The sequence below is a fragment of the Paracoccidioides brasiliensis genome, assembly GCF_000150735.1.
Source record: "Paracoccidioides brasiliensis Pb18 unplaced genomic scaffold supercont2.11, whole genome shotgun sequence".
Taxonomy (NCBI): Eukaryota; Fungi; Ascomycota; class Eurotiomycetes; order Onygenales; family Ajellomycetaceae; genus Paracoccidioides; species Paracoccidioides brasiliensis.
The window spans coordinates 548,140-567,533 of record NW_011371368.1 but is presented as its reverse complement, the minus strand read 5'-3'; the positions used below and the strand labels follow the sequence as shown (position 1 = coordinate 567,533).

General features: G+C 46.2%; 4 protein-coding genes across 4 annotated transcripts; 2 read left to right on the top strand and 2 right to left on the bottom strand.

The window, feature by feature from the left end:
* Nucleotides 1-1,358: 1,358 nt before the first annotated feature.
* On the bottom strand, nucleotides 1,359-2,975 carry PADG_07422 (uncharacterized protein; the record flags this gene model as incomplete). The annotated part of the gene is made up of 3 exons (XM_010764540.1): nucleotides 1,359-1,532; nucleotides 1,592-2,536; nucleotides 2,607-2,975. The coding sequence occupies 3 exons, from the start codon at nucleotides 2,973-2,975 to the stop codon at nucleotides 1,359-1,361; spliced, it is 1,488 nt and encodes a 495-aa protein (XP_010762842.1).
* A 1,411-nt stretch (nucleotides 2,976-4,386) lies between these two features.
* Nucleotides 4,387-12,551, top strand: PADG_07421 (uncharacterized protein; the record flags this gene model as incomplete). The annotated part of the gene is made up of 8 exons (XM_010764428.1): nucleotides 4,387-6,907; nucleotides 6,965-7,335; nucleotides 7,407-7,869; nucleotides 7,963-11,325; nucleotides 11,378-11,538; nucleotides 11,617-11,922; nucleotides 11,991-12,203; nucleotides 12,300-12,551. The coding sequence occupies 8 exons, from the start codon at nucleotides 4,387-4,389 to the stop codon at nucleotides 12,549-12,551; spliced, it is 7,650 nt and encodes a 2,549-aa protein (XP_010762730.1).
* Nucleotides 12,552-14,017: 1,466 nt separating this feature from the next.
* On the top strand, nucleotides 14,018-15,510 carry PADG_07420 (transaldolase; the record flags this gene model as incomplete). The annotated part of the gene is made up of 7 exons (XM_010764427.1): nucleotides 14,018-14,056; nucleotides 14,159-14,177; nucleotides 14,267-14,278; nucleotides 14,368-14,486; nucleotides 14,574-14,738; nucleotides 14,813-15,196; nucleotides 15,274-15,510. 7 exons carry the CDS (start codon nucleotides 14,018-14,020, stop codon nucleotides 15,508-15,510), a joined length of 975 nt encoding a protein of 324 aa, XP_010762729.1.
* Nucleotides 15,511-16,781: 1,271 nt separating this feature from the next.
* PADG_07419 (uncharacterized protein) lies at nucleotides 16,782-19,023 on the bottom strand (the record flags this gene model as incomplete). Its single annotated transcript, XM_010764426.1, has 4 exons — nucleotides 16,782-17,360; nucleotides 17,434-18,462; nucleotides 18,643-18,724; nucleotides 18,773-19,023. 4 exons carry the CDS (start codon nucleotides 19,021-19,023, stop codon nucleotides 16,782-16,784), a joined length of 1,941 nt encoding a protein of 646 aa, XP_010762728.1.
* Between the last annotated feature and the right edge of the window lie 371 nt (nucleotides 19,024-19,394).

The window sequence follows — 19,394 nt, the reverse complement described above, 5'->3', positions numbered from 1 at the left end:
AGAGTTTTGCAGCCTTTATTCGCAGGTGTTGCATCCCTTTTTTTCAGCAGCTCCCCGACTTCCCGGACCCATTTTCAGAGCTCTTGCATTCCTCTGGTTTCACCGCTGAGGTTAGCAGGGAAGAACCTATTATTCCATCAACCCCGAAAGTTTTGTCTGACAAAGGGAAAAAAGAAGGAATGCTGAGTTCAGAGTTCTGGGTTTGTGGGTCCCTTGGTTATTTCTTTCGATGAATGGAGCTTGGAAGCATCCAATAGTTCGTTCTTTACTTTCACAGAACTTTTATGGAACCTTGCAGCGGGCTTATTCCTATCTTACTGTTATTGTTCAAAAGCCATATATATTCACTATTTTTTTCCACATTCGATCTCGCGTATTATCGATAGCTCTACCAAGCTGGGTAGCTAACTACCAAGGAAGCCATCGCAGTGAGTCACTTGCGGATATATATATATATATATATGTATATATGTCTTGATGCCACTTTAAGTCCCGGTGTGGATCCAAACCATGAACACACATGTTGTCTAGTTAGTAATAGGCTGAAAGTCCTGGCATGCTAGCAACAGCCCAGCAGAATTTATTGACAGAGACGGTTCTTAAATGGTTTATGCTTGAGTGCGGGAAGTGGATACTTCTATACGATCCAAAATAGAGACTGTTGGACATTTCGTGTATCCTGCAATGAAGGGCTACAAGTATTTTTTCCCAGAGACTCTATGATGCTGATCATCCGTAAAGTTGCAGATGATGGAAGTATGAATGAACACATTCATTGTCCCCACTTGATATGCTTCATAGAGGTAAGACAATTCACAACCTTTCTCCTACGAGCCCAGTACCTTAATTATTTACGACCCACGGAATTTATATGTGAGTCTACACCTTTGAAGAGGAACCTGAAAGGCCTACTATATGGACCAATAAAATGCTCATTCATGTCTAGATTTCGCGCAGGTAGTATTGGCAGCAGAAAGATGTAAATATAGGTGCTTTAGTGGTGACCACCACCAACAACCATTTTCTTCAGGACCGCATTTTTAACAAGTTTATTCTCAGATAAAGATAACAGCAATGAGGCACATAATAAGGCAAGAAACACAGGTAAAAGTTCAACCGCGTTGTTAAAACCACATAGAAACGAGACCTGATGGCCCATAGGAGATTTAAGTGGAGTGAAACAGAACGCAACGGAGAAACTGCAGGAAGAACAAGGGAACAAAAAGATCAAAGCTATATATGCACCCGCGAGGTACCCAACCGTCGTGTGAAAATTACTACTATTACGATTCGTTTCACCACATCAAGCGGATGTGGCTTAGGTATCATCTCTGCACGCATTGATATCCAACATGAGATTAAGAGATGAAAGCGTTCTTGATCTCGCTGTAGATAGCGTGGAGTTCATCAGTAGCTTTCTCGAACTTGTCAATGACGTCATTGACCTCATCTTTGAGGGTCCTCGGACTCCATTCGCCGTTTCTAATGATGTCGCTATAGTTGGAAGAGCCACCACCATTCCAGGCAAGAACCTGTGTAAAATGTTAATTAAAGAGAATGACCATTAAATATAAGTCAGGAGTTAACTTACGTTAGGAGTGTCACTTGGCACATTGCTGAGCATACCCTTGGTGGCAATTTTGACAATGACGTTCTTGAGTGAAGCGGGAGTGAGAACGTCAACGGCGAAAGCGGATGTAGACATGGGTTGGAGAGAAATGAAATAGGCCATTAGCCCAGCAACGTGTGGAGAGGCCATGGAGGTACCAGAAATTGTGTTAACGGCGTAATTGCTGCCGATCCAGGTGGAAATAATGTTAAGTCCCGGGGCAAACATATCAACGCACGGGCCATAATTGGAGAAGAAAGCACGCTCGTCAGCAAGAGTTGAGGCGGCAACGGTAATGGCCTTCTCAGCAGCTGCGGGGGAGTAATTGCAGGCATCAGCGTTGTCATTGCCAGCAGCGACAACGAAGTAGACACCAGTATCAACAGCAGCATTGACAGTGTAATCTAAAGCGTATGACTTGGAACCACCCAAACTCATGTTGGCAACGCTACCCTTGAAGGTTTTTTTGTTTCTCTTGCCGGCCTTCGCGGCCTCGACATTTTTGGTATGGCTTGTGGCAACATATTCAACACCCTTAATGACATCGGAAATGGTTCCGGAGCCACTGGACGTGAGAACTTTGACGGCGATGACGCTGGAATTCTTGGCAACACCATACTTCTTGCCTGCGACTGTTCCAGAGCAATGTGTTCCATGGCCGTTTCCATCTTCATCCCCATCGCCAGTTGGGATAGTCGTTCCCCATGATGCCCGGTTCTCGAAATCGACATGGTAGGTATTGGTACCAGTATCAACGACATAGACATCGACATAACTACCACCTCCAGCGGCATACAGGTATTTGTTGAATGTTGAAAAATTCATTTCTCGATGTGAGATTCTGGCCAAGCCCCAGGGAGAATTATGCTGCATTTCAGGTTCTTCTTCCATGGTGTGGACCTCTGCGTCTTTCTCGATATAATCGACCTAGGCAAGCAGAAACAGGGTTAGAGTCGCGAGCCTGCCAAGAACCAACTAAACATTGGGGTGAACTCACATCTGGATGCCGGCGGATTTGCTCAACAACCTCCTCATCGAAATTACCGGAGTACCCTAGGAACGAGCCAGAAATATTGTAGGTATGTTTTAGACCAGAGAAGATATCATTCTTGAGTGGAAACTGGTTGCGTTTGCTGAGGTTTGATCTCTTGGCCATGGCGGTTGTGTGGAGATCCTGCACCCAGCTCTGATGGGCAGCTACAGAAGCAGAGTTGACGTGTTTCTTGAAAACAATAATATATGAGTCTGGGATTTCTTTGGCATTCACCGAAGATAGGATGGGGGCAGCATCATTGTGGATGGAGTCAACCACCATTGGCGATGCAGTCACCAGTAACGGGACGAACAAGGCGAAGAGGCCTTTCATGATGGAAGAAAGGAAATCAGGAAACGAGTGGAAAAGCTAGTGAAAAAGATTTGAGTATACGAGGTAATACAGCGGCCACAGAGATGAGGAGAGGTTCTGAAGGAAAGGAAGTGCGAGATGGGGGAAACAGGAGGTTGACGATAGGCTGGCTGGCTGGCGGTTGATGAGAGGGAAGAGAGTGAGACGTCTGGTTGAGCTGGTGGTTGAGTTAGGTGGATGATGCAACCATTAACTATTATGGGGAAAGCCAGGTTAGTCAGCTGCACCTGACCCACTCTTGCGGCGCTGTATGGGCATTGCGCGGGCTTCCAGGGGGCCGGAAATGCCTGGGTCACACGGAAGCTGCCTGGTTACCAGGCGGTACACGAACAGTACGCCTGTCAGAGCCTGCGTCATCCCGTGCGTGTTCCTTTCTGTCATGGGCCAGCCGCAGAGGTACAAGGCGTGGAAGACACCCGTCGCTGTATCCGCATGTAATATTACGAAACACTAGCACTTCAACGAGTAATCGGCCCTCAAGTAGTCTTAGCGGCCCCCCCCTATATATTTAGCGGAAGTCAACCAAAATAGTTACTCTTCCGCCTGAACAATCAGGCAGGTAATTAAAGTTTCCAAGTGTGTTTTTTAATTTTATTCTTTTTTTTCTTTCTTTCTTGGTCGTTTCTCCCTGGGCTCAAACGCCAAGGCAACCTCCCCCGATCCGGCCCGGCTCTGGCATGGGATCAATGACTTACGTAGAATAGTATCTGGTCCACACAAGACATTACATATTGAGTCAACACACTTCCTACATTCATATGTTGGAGCCTAGGCTTCCTATTACATGCACCGCACAGTAGTATATAGCATACCCGAAATAGCTACCAATTCAACCAACTTGAGACGTCCCAACATCATAAGGTCCGCTTTGGATCCCCTTGATCACGTGATCATTTTGTGGCTAGTGAGGTACTTAGGGCTTTGTCACGCGTTGTTTCGCTCAAAAGCCAGATGCTGTAAAGGGAAATATTTGATTGTAAGTGGTTCATCTCATCTCACGCGAGATATCTCCAACCAAGCGGGCAGGGCTGAGATCTACTAATTGCATGCTGACTGATTTCTCTAACCCCGTAATTGCGCACCAAGAGGTAGCCTTCTGTTTTTCATGAGCCAGACAACTCCATCTTTGATTATTATTACCTAATGCCCCATTGGAATTGAATCTCTAATGGTTGAAACACGTTGGCAATCGAGTCGTCTCACAGTGGAGGGGGATCGGCTTGACCCCTACTTACTAAATACCCACATATGACTTGAACTCTCTTTGTCTCTGGTAGATACTATACACTCTTAATGGCCCAAGTCTGTAACTGTCCTTGTCTAATCTCTTAATAATCTGAAATATGCAGCGTCAAAGTTCCGCGGAGGAACTATGAATAGCGCCCCTTCCCGCTCACGGCGTCCCTCGTCCCCGCCATCATTAACCTCACAACGCTTGGTGAACGATCTGAAGCCTGTCATTGACTCCCTGATCGATATATGTAACAAGCAACATCCATCTGTTCATGATGCTCTGGGTGCCACTGAGGGGCTCCTACGGTTGCGTCACACCTTCATCGACGATGAGAACACACGGATCGCAAAGGACACTTTTCACCAGCTGTCGGGATTCCAGACCTTACTCCGGTTTCTACGGTTGATTGGAGATATATATGACCCCTCTACTTTGTTGAAGGAGGATCGAAAGAGTCTTTTGGTTCTCGTCAAAGACATACATGGCGTGCTGGCTGAAAGCTTGAAAGACCATCCGGGCAACAAGAGATATTTCGCCAAAAAGATCGACGGTGGGGGTGTTGTGCTCCTAGAGAGCAGCTTGTCGCCATTATCTAAGAAGCTGGAACTCGACACTGAAGGAGTCGTTGCCGATGCTACCGATGTCGAGCAATTCTATGGCGGGCTTCTAGCTGCGGCTCTGGGGCAAGAAGTGTTCGCTGATTTCTTCAGTGTGATAAGGAAAAAAGTTGGACAAAACAATTATTCTTCCAACTCTTCCGCAGTGCAGGAAGCCGTTAGCAAAACTCTAGGAACAGCAGAAACAGTTGAAAATGGCGAATTCGTGGGTCCTCTTTTGCATCTGTGGTTGGCCCAGTCTTCATATCTTCCAGGATTCTCCATACAACGATTGGCCATTCCAGCATGCCTGATACATTTAGCCTCGCAATCCCGGCGCAACTTACTAGCACTTCATTCCACGGGAATACTTACCTCCTTACTCCCAATCATTACAAATTCAAAAAGAGTTGGGCAAGGAAGGGATCTGTATTGTGAACTCGCTGGCATCTTATGTTCTGAAGGTGTCAATGATTTAGAAGATGCTGCGCACCTTTATCGCGCGGCTCATGGCTCCCCTGATGTCTCTAAATTTCTGCTCGCTGCCGTTAAATCATCCAAGAACCCTGCGTGCATTCATTTTGATCTATCGAGGCATGGCTATTCATCCGTTGAGTTGCCAACGCTAGGAAGGACGTTTCCACCCACCCACTCCTCGGGATATTCTCTTGCCCTGTGGGCACGATTTGACAACTTTGACCCAAATGCGCATACAACTATATTTGGAGCGTTTGATGCTAGTCAATCTTGTTTTGTTCTCGCGTATCTTGAAAAGGATACCCATAACTTTATCCTCCAAACTTCGATGAAGGGTGCTCGTCCAAGTGTTCGCTTCAAATCTGTGGTGTTTTCTCCTGGTCAATGGTACCACATATGTATTGTTCACAAAAGACCTCGACCTACCTCCTCATCCCGGGCATCACTCTTTGTCAATGGAGAGTTTGTAGAACAGTTAAAACCTGAGTACCCATCAAGTCCGCCTAAGTCTGCGGCGCACAGGATGCCTCGTGTCCAGGCATTTCTAGGTACCCCGGAGGACTTGGCGGCTCGGCTTGGGAAAGGGGTATCAACGTCACGGTGGTCCTTGGCATCTGCCATTCTATTTGATGAGGCATTTTCCGACGACATCATAGCTGTTTTCTGCCATTTGGGACCACGATACCATGGCAATTTCCAGGACTGCTTGGGATCGTTCCAAACTTACAAAGCATCTGCTCAATTGAATCTACGCAATGAGAATCTCCATCCTGGAAAGGAGGAGAACTCGGATATCGTCACTGTTATCCGGCGGAAAGCAAGTACCCTGATTCCGGAAAATTCTGTTTTACTAAACATATCACCCATGACCGTTCTCGATGATGATGATAGCAATAACGTTGATGAATCTCAGCTTATAAAGTCCTTATCAAAGCAAGCTGCCAGAAATTTAAACCATCTCACTAAAGCAGGTGGAAATGCTGTCGCAATCAATGGGGCTGTTCCTGCGATTAACGATGCCCTAACCCAAGCCCATGGGGTTGCCATTTTGACCGGCGATCCGGTTGTAGCCGTTCCTCAAGCCTTAGACGATGCGAGCTGGCAGATTGGTGGATGCGCTGCGCCACATCTCAGTCTGATCGAAGCAGCTACCACTCCAGAGAGCACTTGCACTGCCGTGGAAACTCTGTTCGAAGCGGTTCAAGACAATTGGAGAAATAGTGAGGCAATGGAGAGGGAGAATGGCTACAGCATACTTGCCGTTTTACTTCGTGAAAAGCTTGGCCTTTCCAATCACATTCAGAATGCTCTTTCAAAGCCGACCGCTGCTTTTTCAACCCCCGAGCAGCACAATGGATTAGCAATGGAAATTCTCCTATTAATTCTGAAATTTGTTGGCTATGACTTTCAGAATCCCAAGATATCGATTATTACTAACCCCTTAGCCTATCGGGTCCTTCTTGTTGATTTAGACGTCTGGAGGTATGGGAATCTACCTCTGCTCGAGATATACTATTCCCAATTCATCACGTTCTCTGCTGAGTGCCACAACCACCGATTTAATACTAAGCGACTATCTCGAATGCGTATGAGCCCTGTCACTACTCGAAACCTATCTCGATTGAAACTAACATTATTTCCAGGTGTCGTCAAGAAACTGCTAGATGCCCTGAAAGGAGAGAGTTTCACCTCGGAATCCATGAAACTATTTATTCCAGCATTTAGCTGCCTCGTAAAATCCTGCATGTCGGCGGAAATTCTCAGATCCCTGGCGCTGTTCATCACCTATTCTATCCATGCTGCGAAACCGTCGACGAGCTTGCAGAAGAGGAAAAGCATGCGCTTCGATCCCCGCACTAAGCGGCCCGGGTTTGCCCTCTTCCACCATCCAGACAGAACATACCTCTCCGAATCTGAAATAGGAATTGAAGTCTTAAAAGCTTACGCCAACATTATCTGTAAAGAGAGTGGAACTGCAAACATTGCAAAATTTGCCAGAACGGTGACGAACAAGGTTAGCTTTTGCATTTGGATTTTTCTCATAGTTGTTATTCTTTTGTTTGTTTTACTGACGTCTTTCTGCAGTGGTTGCTCTACCTAATCTTAGAAGATAACCCTGAAGTCGTGGTGCTGGCCCTCACTATTCTGGCTAGGTTACTGGTCACACATGGAAGTAGTTATACAAGGAAATTTGCCGACAAATCGGGTGGATTCGTCATCATGCGTCGTCGCCTGAAGCGCTGGTGGTATATTCCTGCGTTGTGGCCTATTTGCTTTGCTATATTGTTCGGAAAAGATGTTGGCCAATTGGACCTCGACCGGCCGTTTGACCACTTCGGATTTCTGGATTTGTTTAACTCCACTGGGGAGACTGAGGAGTTAAGGGTTATATATCCGGAGATTCTTCCTGTGATTATGGGAATGCTCGAAACCGGTCTCAAGGTGACGGTTGCTAAGGAGAGTGAATCTCCTGAAACCGAAGGTGTGATTGAGCTCCCCACTCGAAATCGTGTAGATAGGCGCTCGATGTCAAGCACATCACCACCGGGTTAGTTTCTTGAGCTCCTCTTTCCTAGTCTCTTTTTTGTCGCAGATCGCATGTTGCGATAAACTTTTCCCATCTAACTAAACTTCCTTCTAGATGCGACCACGATAAACGCGTCTTCCAAGCCAAATATTGAACTACTAAACACGGTCATTGGCTTTCTTGCCGATGTTCATGTCAAATCTAAACACTTTCGTGACTTTACCGTGTCTTCTACTTATGTGCAAGAGCTACTTTTCCTTCTATTCCCCGTTGTCGTTGGCTCAGATACGGTTAGTGCTGATGTAGAGCTAACTTCGCGATCTTCTGGCCTCACATTTGGTGCGAACGAGATGGTTATCCGCCCTCTGTTACATGCACGTCCCGTTCTACGCACCACGACTGTAGAACATTCGGAGTCGCAAGAGGGTGGTAATGGCCTTAAACGGGGGTCCTCCTTTATCCTTGTCTCGTCTGATAAATCTCAGCACGCCCCATCCTTAGCGCGACTTAGCCATGCTGTTGCAGCTAATTCTGAAAACATAAATCATCCGCCCACTCATTCTATTGTGGAAGGAGTCCTAGAACTGGTTGCGGCTGTTTTCATTGACCAAATACTCACCAGGAAGGACTTTACTGAGTTAGCGCTCCACTCGACTATTCCTCCCGGATTTGTTGAACATCAAACATATTTCGAGTCATGGGTTCTTCGGAATGTCCTGTCTCAATTGAAAAATACAATTCTACTGAATCGCAAACTACTATGGGAACCCCGCGTTCTAACCAATCTCTCTAAACTTCTAACACACCTCGTGGAAACTCTTTATGAGGGCTGGTTTATGGAGGGTGCAATTTCCATCATTGACTTATCGGGGCCGATTCTCGAGTATCTACAGCTTCCCGAGGTCGCTTGTATGAAAAGTATTCGGCTCTGTAGCCAAGCAATCTCTTCTATCCGATCAGCCGTGTCGCGTACGGTGTTGCTTCGATTCTCTGTGGCAGACAACTCAGACACGCTCTCCTTTCTCAAAATGCTCGCCTATTGGCAAACAATCGTTCTGCCAGCCGAGGAACCCCAAGCAGAATGTTTTCCATTAATATGCTACCAGCTCTACGCCAAATTGGTCACCGATAACGAAGACATTCGACTGGCCGCCGCGAACTTGTGGCGAACTTTCTTGGTTCAGAAACCTTCAGAGATGTCTGTTCTCCTGAATTATGCAAGTTCCTCCCTCCGTAAACGGTTGTCTTCCGGGTTCCAAAAGCTCGTTGGTTTAGATGACATCAGCTTCCTGCGTTGGGTTGATGACCAGCGTGAAGATCTTGATTCGTTTTTCTTTGGAGCTATGGCTAAAAATTGGGAAACTTTTGTTCGGGACGAAAACAGCAAAACCGAGGAACGTGCGTGGTCGCGACTTTCAAAGAGGAGAGATAAGCTGAAACAGTGGAATCAAGCTGATCTGGCCCAGGAAGAAGTTATCCGGAAACATGATACTACTTTTGATCATTGGACATCTAACATCTTTTCCTCTGAGCACCTCAAGCTTCAGCGATCATTCCAAGATCAACAAGACAGCTTCACATTCTTATCTTCTGCGTTTGCAAAAATGTATCGTGATTTGAGGCGAGATAACGGAATTCTGATTGGAATGAAGGAAACCAAGTGGCGTCTTGACCAGACCGAAGGCAGGAATAGAATGAGACTACGAATTACTCCAGATGACACTGTTGGTGGTCAGAATTACCAACCGAAACGCAGAACATCTCAAGAGCCGCCTAGCATTCGAGTTGACAACACGCGAGGCCGGGTTGTTGAAAATGACATGCTCAACACCTCCCTTACCTCTATGGTAGCTGATCCTGTTGAGACTGAACCTCAAGTTGAACCTCAGGCGAACGACCCCGATGATAGATTTGGCCTTGAAGGCAGCTTCGAAATGATCGAGGATCCTATGGATTGGCAAGACGAGTATGAAGATAAGAATAGGAAGGTAATGAGAAGTCTCCACCGCGGAGACCAAGTTCAGCACGTTTGTAATATCTCTAGGATTGTCGGGCTGGAGGCGTGCGAGGGGCTTCTAATTCTCGGGAAAGACTCTGTGTATATCTTGGACAATTTCTTCCAGCGGGCCGACGGAGAGGTTGTTAGCGTTTGGCAAGCGCCTCCTGAAGAGCGGGATCCGTACGTTCGCATGATTTCCGGACACGAATCTGATGACCGCCGGGTAAATAATGGGGAACATGAAACAAGGAGTTGGAAGTGGTCAGAGGTCATAAGTGTGTCGAAACGGCGGTTTTTATTCCGGGACGTTGCACTGGAGATTTTCTTTGCAGACGGTCGAAGCTACCTGCTAACGTTAGTGTCCCCTACACTTCGGGATGAGTTATATCACCACCTTTCATCTCGTGCGCCCCAAATAAGTGGACCCGGAAATGCATCACAAAATGAAGAAATGTGGAGGTTTGAGGCCTTGCGCAATCAGGAAGATTATCCTCAGTTTCTCAGATCGAAGATTGCCAACGTGTTTAACCAGAATCCTACCAATCCAGCTACGCGAAAATGGATCAAGGGTAAAATGTCCAATTTCCATTACTTGATGTTCGTTAATACCATGGCCGGACGGACGTTCAATGATCTAACACAGTATCCCGTGTTCCCTTGGGTGCTTGCTGACTATACAAGTGACGAACTTGATCTGACAAATCCAAAGACGTTCCGTGATCTGTCTAAACCGATGGGGTGCCAGACCCCAGAACGAGAGGCGGAATATAGGAGCCGATACCAATCATTCGCTGAAATGGGTGATCATAACGCGCCACCATTTCATTATGGGACGCATTATTCCTCCGCTATGATCGTAACCTCATACCTCATACGTCTTCAGCCATTCGTACAATCTTACCTCCTCTTGCAAGGGGGGACATTTGACCATGCTGATAGGCTATTTTATTCCATATCCAAGGCATGGGAATCGGCATCTAGTGTCACCATGACTGATGTCAGGGAGCTGATCCCTGAATTCTTCTATCTCCCTGAATTCTTGGTAAACTCCAACAAGTATAATTTCGGATTAAGACAAAACAAGTCTCAATCAATAGATAATGTCGAATTACCTCCATGGGCTAAGGGAGACCCAAGAATATTCATTGCTAAACATCGGGAGGCGCTTGAAAGCCCATACGTGACGAAGAATCTTCACCAATGGATTGATTTGGTTTTCGGTTATAAACAAAAAGGCGAAGCCGCCGTTGAGGCCGTAAATGTTTTTCACCATTTGTCTTACCAGGGAGCTAAAGATTTGGACAACATTGATGATCCTGTTGAAAGGCTTGCAACCATAGGTATCATCCATAATTTCGGACAAACGCCTCACCAGGCCTTCCAGAAACCGCACCAACAAAGGGAGGAGGTGTCCCACAAGCAAAAGCGATTAGATACGGCGGCACCGTCGCTAACGCGCTTGCCCTTCACATTGCTCGGTAAGCCAATGAAGCGATTAAGATGCTGCTAACGGGGCTAACATCCTTCGAGACAGCCAGGAGCGTGTAGCATCGCTGCTCTTCTCAAGTAAGCAAGATCGTCTGCTCTGTTCAGCTGCCTTCAGGCTTAATATTCCTCCCAATTATGACAAGTATATCGAGTGGGGATTTGCCGATGGTAGCGTTAGGTTTTATGCAGCCGACACCGGGAAGGTATGTATATTTCTTTTGAAATCCTATTTTCCTCTTGAAAAACTCTCAGCTAATATTTTTGTTCTCATCACTCACAAGTTGATTGGCCATTTTGAGCACCTCCATATCGGACAATTGTCTGGAGCCTTGTTTGCTGATTCTCAAACGCTAATCACCTCCGGGACCGATTGCACAGTCTCAGTCTGGTCATTCACATCGACATCCAAAACCGCAGATCTCCATCCGAAGGCTACCTTATTTGGTCACAGATCGCTGGTTACTACTCTTGCAGTCTCCAGGTCCTTTAGCACTGTATTGTCAGCGTCAAAGGATGGAAAGATAATGCTCTGGGATCTGAATCGTTTGGAATTTGTGCGGTCGTTACCCGACGGAGAACCTGTGGATGTAAGTTTGTCTAATTCCATTCAAATCTCCATATGTCAGTGGGTTTATCTGACCAACCGATGAAATAGTGTGCCCGTATCAACGATGCAACCGGGAATATCCTCGTCTGTCGTGGGAATCGCATTAGTCTATACACTCTAAACGGGGCATTGCTGGTTGACCAAGCTGTATGCGAACATACTGATGACAGCATACTATCGTGCGCTTTTTACGAGGGTGTTAGCAATGAATGGCTGGAACGAGAGCTATTATTCACAGGACACAAGCGCGGACTCGTAAATGTAAGTTTTTATTGCAGTTGGAGCTTTGAGTTGTGCCTACATTTCACATCTCCGTCATCTGTTTTTCCCCTCCACATTACTCATGACTTCTATTAGATCTGGAGTAAAACGATTCGGAACGGCCGATTCGAACTCGATCTAATCCGTCAGCTACACCATGTAGACAACACGCGGGGAGACTGGGCCAGCAACGTTTCTGCGGGTATCAGTTGTATTTTGCCGCTGGCACAGAGCGTTTACACCGGAGATGAGCTAGGGCGGGTGGTAAGTTTAATTTTCAATCTCATTTCTACGGAATTTTCCTGGCGCATGGCGCAGCAAGTTGATGGTCATCTTAAAACAGTATGAATGGGATTGCGTCCAGCGCCATTGATAGATATATATATGATGTCGTATATATCCATCCTATCTACAAGATTGACCTCTATTGCCACATGGATGGGACATGCTTATGATTTGATGGGGGGGCACACTTGACTTTTCGACGGAAAAATGTGATGCTTTTATGAGGCACGCTATGCAGTGTTATGTATGTCTGTCCCCTCATTTTTGGTGTTTCTTCTCTTTTCTCAACCCGTTTTCCTCGTGGATAGTTTATTAGTAGACAGAAAGTTATGATATTTACAGTCTCTATGGGAATGTATATATTATTTTTTGTTTTTTGTCTTTTCCCCCTACTTTTTTCTCTCCACACTTTTCTCCTCGTTTGCTTGTGGTGATTTACTCCAAAATATCAACGTTCCCACTTCTTCCTGATACCTACCATGGGTCATTGCTCTTCTCAAATGGAGGGGTATGTATGTTTTGCCATTCAATCCACTCCCACCCTCGCTCGTTTTCTTTTTCACACGCCGGATCTACGTTTGGAACGGGTATCCATTTTCCAGTGCAATGATGTAATAAATCGGGGGTGAGAAAGAAGCTAGTTTTGGAAAGCATTCCTGGACTAGGATATAATGTGATGCACTGGACAACAACAATCAGGTATAAAAATAAAGGCAAACTTAACACACACACCCACTTGCAATGTTCCAATTGATTCAGCACAACCTCAGCAGCAGCCAACAGAATAGCCAAATGGCAAAGGCGATGATTTGTCATTGTGCAAGGTTGCTCTGCCTGGTGCTTTTATTCGTCTCTTTTCCTCTCGACCCTTTTCCTCACAGCCGTTCCACAGACTATGGTGGTGAAGATATCTAGAAAACAAAAAATTCCAAAGGATCCGTATTATCTTAAGTCATTGTGGTTAGACTCAGGACGGCATACATGGGTTAGTTCGTATATTCTCTGTAACTACTAGACCCTGAGTGTTTGAAAAGATGTGAAAAGATGTCTCTCAATCCTGACCTCAATCTTTGTCATTTTGCCCTAAACCAGGAATTGACAGTTGACAGAATGGCAAGCTTGATTGATTGCAAAGGTTGCTAACTTCGAGAGCGACTATTATATACACGGTGGAAAATAGGTTCACGTGCCGGAAGTGTGTCGACCGGATGAAACTGGGTGGATGGAGTGTATCGGGTACAAGTGTATTCCAGCCAATTCCTGTAGCAACTATAAGTCACAGGCACTCGGTCCCCGTTGCCCCACCATTGCAACGATCGCAGAAACCGCCACATACTGGAGACCTTCGTTTCTCTTTTTCTAGATTACACCTACAACTGTCGGATAAAATAATCTGCCTGGATTCTTTTAACCGGTTTATTAGAAGACCGGTCTACACACATCTCCATCTCTCTCTTGATATATTTATCCTCAACTTTCATCCATCTCTCTCCACTAACAATCATACATACACATACTCCTCATCAACCATGCCTTCCGCCCTCGATCAATTAAAGGCCACTGGCACGGTGAGTTGCTTATCGCCACTCTGTTTCTTCTCACTAGTTCTGGACAGACGATTGAAGAGACTATGTGGAAACTGACTTTGTCCTCTATGCACTGCTGTACAGACCGTCGTCTGCGATTCTGGTATGCCGTCATCTCAATCTCTAATCTTCTCGGTTAAATTCAGCTGAAGCCATGGAATAATAGCTGATATAGAATTTCCCGTAATCTAGGTGACTTTGCAAGTATGTGTCACCACCCTGCTTTTTTGGTTTTTGACAATATCCGCCGCTTTCCAGGAGCTATGGGTTTTTGCTCTGACGTCTTGAAACAGCTATCGACAAGTACAAGCCTCAGGATGCGACTACCAATCCTTCACTGATCCTTGCCGCTTCGAAGAAACCAGAGTACGCCAAGTTGATTGATTCTGCAATTGAGTATGGGAAGATTCAAGTACGTGGCGAGAATCCCACGTAGGGTGATGTGTCGAAATGTTCAGAGCTGGAAGAGCTGACAGGGATGGATGGCAAATAAATATAGGGCAAGACTCCTGAAGAAAAAGTTGATGCCAGTCTCGATCGGCTTCTGGTTGAGTTTGGCAAGGAGATCTTGCAGATAATCCCCGGCAAAGTCTCGACTGAAGTCGATGCGCGCTTTTCCTTTGATACCAAAGCTTCCGTCAACAAGGCTCTTCACATCATCGAGGTATAATATGTCTATGTGGTCAACAATCCCTCAATTGGTTTCAATGTTCACCTTACTGACACATGCAACAATAGCTTTACAAATCCGTTGGCATTCCCAAGGAGCGAATTCTGATCAAGGTCGCCTCGACATGGGAGGGCATCCAAGCAGCTCATATCCTCCAATCACAGCATGGCGTCAACTGTAACTTGACATTGATGTTCTCTCTAGTCCAGGCCATTGCTGCTGCTGAAGCTGGTGCCTACCTCATCTCCCCCTTCGTTGGCCGAATCCTCGACTGGTACAAAGCTGCCATGAAGAAAGATTTTACCCCCGAGGAAGACCCTGGTGTGAAAAGCGTGCAGAGCATCTTCAACTACTACAAGAAGTACGGATACAAGACTATTGTCATGGGTGCCTCTTTTCGAAACACTGGAGAAATCACCGAATTGGCTGGATGCGACTATCTGACCATTTCGGTACGTCATCTTAACCCCTTCTCGTTACAGATAAACATCTACCCCCAAGAATATGCGTAATGACTGACATCTGCTAGCCCAACCTCCTCGAAGAACTGTACAACTCCACCGCCCATATTCCCAAGAAACTCGACGCATCCAAGGCTGCTACCCTTGATATTCCCAAGCGCTCCTACCTCAATGACGAAGCTCTCTTCCGTTTCGACTTCAACGAAGATCAAATGGCCGTCGAGAAGCTGCGGGAGGGCATCTCCAAATTCGCTGCTGATGCAGTCACGCTTAAAAACATTCTTAAAGAGAAGATTGGCGCATAATTAATCCTTGACGAGCGACAATGATACCATATATAGCCAAAGGAAAAGAAAAGAACTGAGAAATTGTTTCCCAAGTGACATCAAGACCCCACATTGGCTATAAATTGTGCAGTAGCTTCTGTGTCGTCTTTTCAATTTGCAGTATTCTTAGTATCCGAAATAACGTAAAACGATTTCCACCAACGGCAATTTTGGGACTTTGGGTACTCATTATGGCTTATTCCTTTTTATTGCGCAGGGGCAAAATAAAAATTGACGGTCGGAATTTTTAATATTATTATCATTATTACATTGCAAAATTTACACAGGTAACTAGCCACCCACCCTGGTACGCGTTGAGGTTTGCATCTGAAGTTATCCTGTATATGGAGAACTACCCAGTAGAATTTGACTCTTATCTCCTTTCAACTCCGCAGTTACTGTCCCTATACCATGATAGATAGCTATCTGGGCATGCCTTTTCCACTTACGTACATGGCGTTATAACTATTCCTCTCTCTCTCTCGCCATTCCTCCCCTCTCTCTAGCCCATCCTTTCCACCTCCTCACCGATCTCTAGTTTGAGCTACTATCTCGCCAGCTCACGGAGAATTTTTATGAAGACATTAGTAGAACGAGGGACAATTCAAACACATACTTGTTTCCCAGAGGAGTCGAAGCGGGAAGGAACCCGAGAACAGAGAGCTAAGTAAAAGAAGGCTCTGGGAAATACTAGAGAGAGATGCAGGCGGCGGCGTGGGAGGTGGTTCTTCCGTGTCTTTGGGGTGCACGCATCCTCCTCAGGAACGGGGCAGGGATGAGAGAAAGGTAAGAGGAATGCGATCATGTTGAACATCCTTAGGTAGCATAGTTGATGCACCTTGCAAGGAAGTAGAACAAAGTATTCCATAAGCCTGCTATCTAACAAATTGCCAACTACCAAATAGGTATATAATCCTAACTCCCGTCTCTGTCGTCCATATTTTCCCGTCTGCTTTGTCTTGTTGCAACCATTGACGTCTCCGGGCCTGGCAAGCAGTGAGCACGCGTAAAATGGCACAAGCAGTAATTAGTATCCCGAAGAAGGTAAATCAAAGGAACCGAAAGATAAACAACACTGCTCAAACACCCTCGACTACCCAGCGGAAAAAGGGAAAAAAAGGAAAAAGGGGAGGGGAAACCCCCCCCCCCCCCCAAAAAAAAAAAAAAAAAAAAAAAAAAAATTGGAGCAATTGCAGCAAAATTGAAGCACCATGAGCAAAATTCCTGTACCTAAACCCGACAAGCCCGATCTACCGCTTAACAACAGAAAACTCCCTATACCTAAAATGACTATCCTGCTCTGTAGCCCTGGCCGCCATCTCCGACATCAATTCCACTCTCAACCGCTTAGCCTCCTCTATGCTAAACGGAAAATTGATATCACTGCCAAAAACCATATGCACCAATTCCTTCGGTAACTTCTTCAACGCCCCCGTCGACTCGAGATGCTCTGTCCACCAATCGCGGCGCTGCGGGGGAATATTTGCCGTCGAAATGATGCGGATGTGCGGGTCCACAAGGAAAAGGGAGAGGATCTTACAGTGACCTGGTCGTGTCTTATCGACCAGCTCGAAGGGTTCCACGCGGTGCTGAAGCGTGTTGGGGAAGGTTAGGAGGCGGCCTTCGGAGCACTGGACGCTACCGGGGATTTGGGTGGCGGAGGAGAAGGTCTGTTTGCCAAAGATTTCAGGGAGGAATGTGTTTGGGTCCTCACCGCGGGTGTCTTTTATGTGTGGGTTCGTATCGCATTGTTGACGGAAGCTGATGTAGCTGTTTGTGATGTTGTGGTTATCGTAGTAGTAGAGGGCGGTTGCGCAGATGTGTTCATTCTGTAGTGTGTGAGGAATTGATGCCGGTAGATGTTGTATACCCTACCTGGGATTCTGTTTAGATAGAACTTACAAGCTGACCCTCAACATGCCAGGAGACGCCGTCATATTTGGGTTTCTCGGGGGTAAGATGGATATTTTCAAGTTTTACTATCACTTGAAAACCGGTGTTGCCGTACTGCTTTTTTAGATCAACCGACCCGGGGGACAGTGACGGTGTCATTGTCGGGCCAAACCTTCTAGGTTCGGGTAATACGTATCCCGATTTGGTCACTGATCGTTCCGGTATTTTGAATGCATCTCCACCTTGACCGGGGAATCTGTGCGAGCTTTCCTTGATGCATATATCGTAGTTAATCCGTCGAGTGTATTCGGCACTCAGAGACGATAAAGTTCTATTCCACAACGGTATTGCTCGGGAAACCACCTCCTCAATCGTTCCGTATAAATCTCGATGTTTGTTAGGGTGGAGGTTGTTGATGTAGCTTGTTATCCGACAAGGCGGAGCAACAGATGTTGCGGCAACTCTGGATGGGTCCTTAGGATCCAAGGAGAGATAAGAGCCCTTCTCGTCAAGAAATGTAACATTACAAGGTAGCCATTGGAACTTTTGACTGTATATCTTATCTTCCCAAAATTTACCTGCCCATCCGGAATGGTTATCCAGCTTTTCGTCAAACACCGTGTATTTGCTGCGCGGAACTGGAAGTGTTTCTCCTAGGCCGCTGCTGGGAATGCAATCGTCAAGTCTTAGTATCTTCTCCTTTAAGATACGTGACCGGCCATACACGAGGGGGAAAAGCGATGGGTGAACTAGAGCGAGGACCTTTTTATCTGTTGAAGGATGATAATCCTTGATATCCTCGGGCACATCTTCAAGTTTGCGAACCCCCGTTCTCAACGACTGGTTGACGGATGTCGGTACAGCAGTGTCGGATTTTACCACTCCTCCATTGAATACATCCACAAGCCCATATTCATGGAAAATCCTTGTTTTGTAACGAAGTTCATTAATTACCCACTTCGCCATGGCTTCAGAAATGCCATATTCTCCTGACATCATTTCATTATGCCACTTATCCACAACGCCATCGTCGGATACCTATTATAAAAATAAATAAGGATTTGTCCATTGTGTAATCCAACTAATGGCTAGGAGAGGTTGGGGCGGATAGGTGGCACAGGTATTGTAAGACAAGATCATGACAAAATATATCTCACAGATAATGATTTTTGGGTGTATTAACATCCGAGAAATGTCAGTGAATAGAAAAACTCCAACCTTTACATTCCAGTTGAGTCTATCTGTGATCTCATTCATAATATGGACCATCTTATTCTCTCGAATCGTTAAGGCTGGGTATCTGCCAAGTCAACAACTGTCCCCCCCCTTAACAGGGAAATGCCATTACCTCAAGGTATCATCAAGAGCATCCTGATAGCTCAGTGCGCTGGGGAATCTCCCGCGCGGGATGCCTTGGATGTGAAGGATACGAAGCCCGGACGGTCTTCCATCAATGCTGGCACGCGGGGTTGAGACGGGCGTGCCCGACGGTGTTGGTTCCCAGTTAAGGGGGAGTGTGAAGCCCGGGAGGCGAAAACATACATTGTCTGGCAGGTCGTCCTCCCAGTCTAAGACCTGAGGAGAGTCAAACTCACTCATTTCGGAAAGCACAAAGGTAGAAGATGTTGACAAAAGCGAAAGATTCCCAAGGAATCGATGTAATAGAAACAAGAGGGGTAGGAATCAGTCTAGCAGCACTGGGATAAGCGTAAAGTTAAAAATAAGGGGGGACTAAGGCATTTTTGTTGGTTTGGTGTGCAGGCAATTCCACCTGGGCGGGTAGTTATCCATCAGCGCATCAATCTCGCGGAATGTCATTCTCTTCAGATCGACCCCAGGTTGGAGGAGATGCCAGCCAATCGCATGATTCAACAACCCCGCTGAGAAAAATCGGAAGGAAAATCCCTATTGTTCCCCAACTGCAGGGATGTTACGGTATCCCAACGTCAGCCTCGAGCCCACTTCGTGAA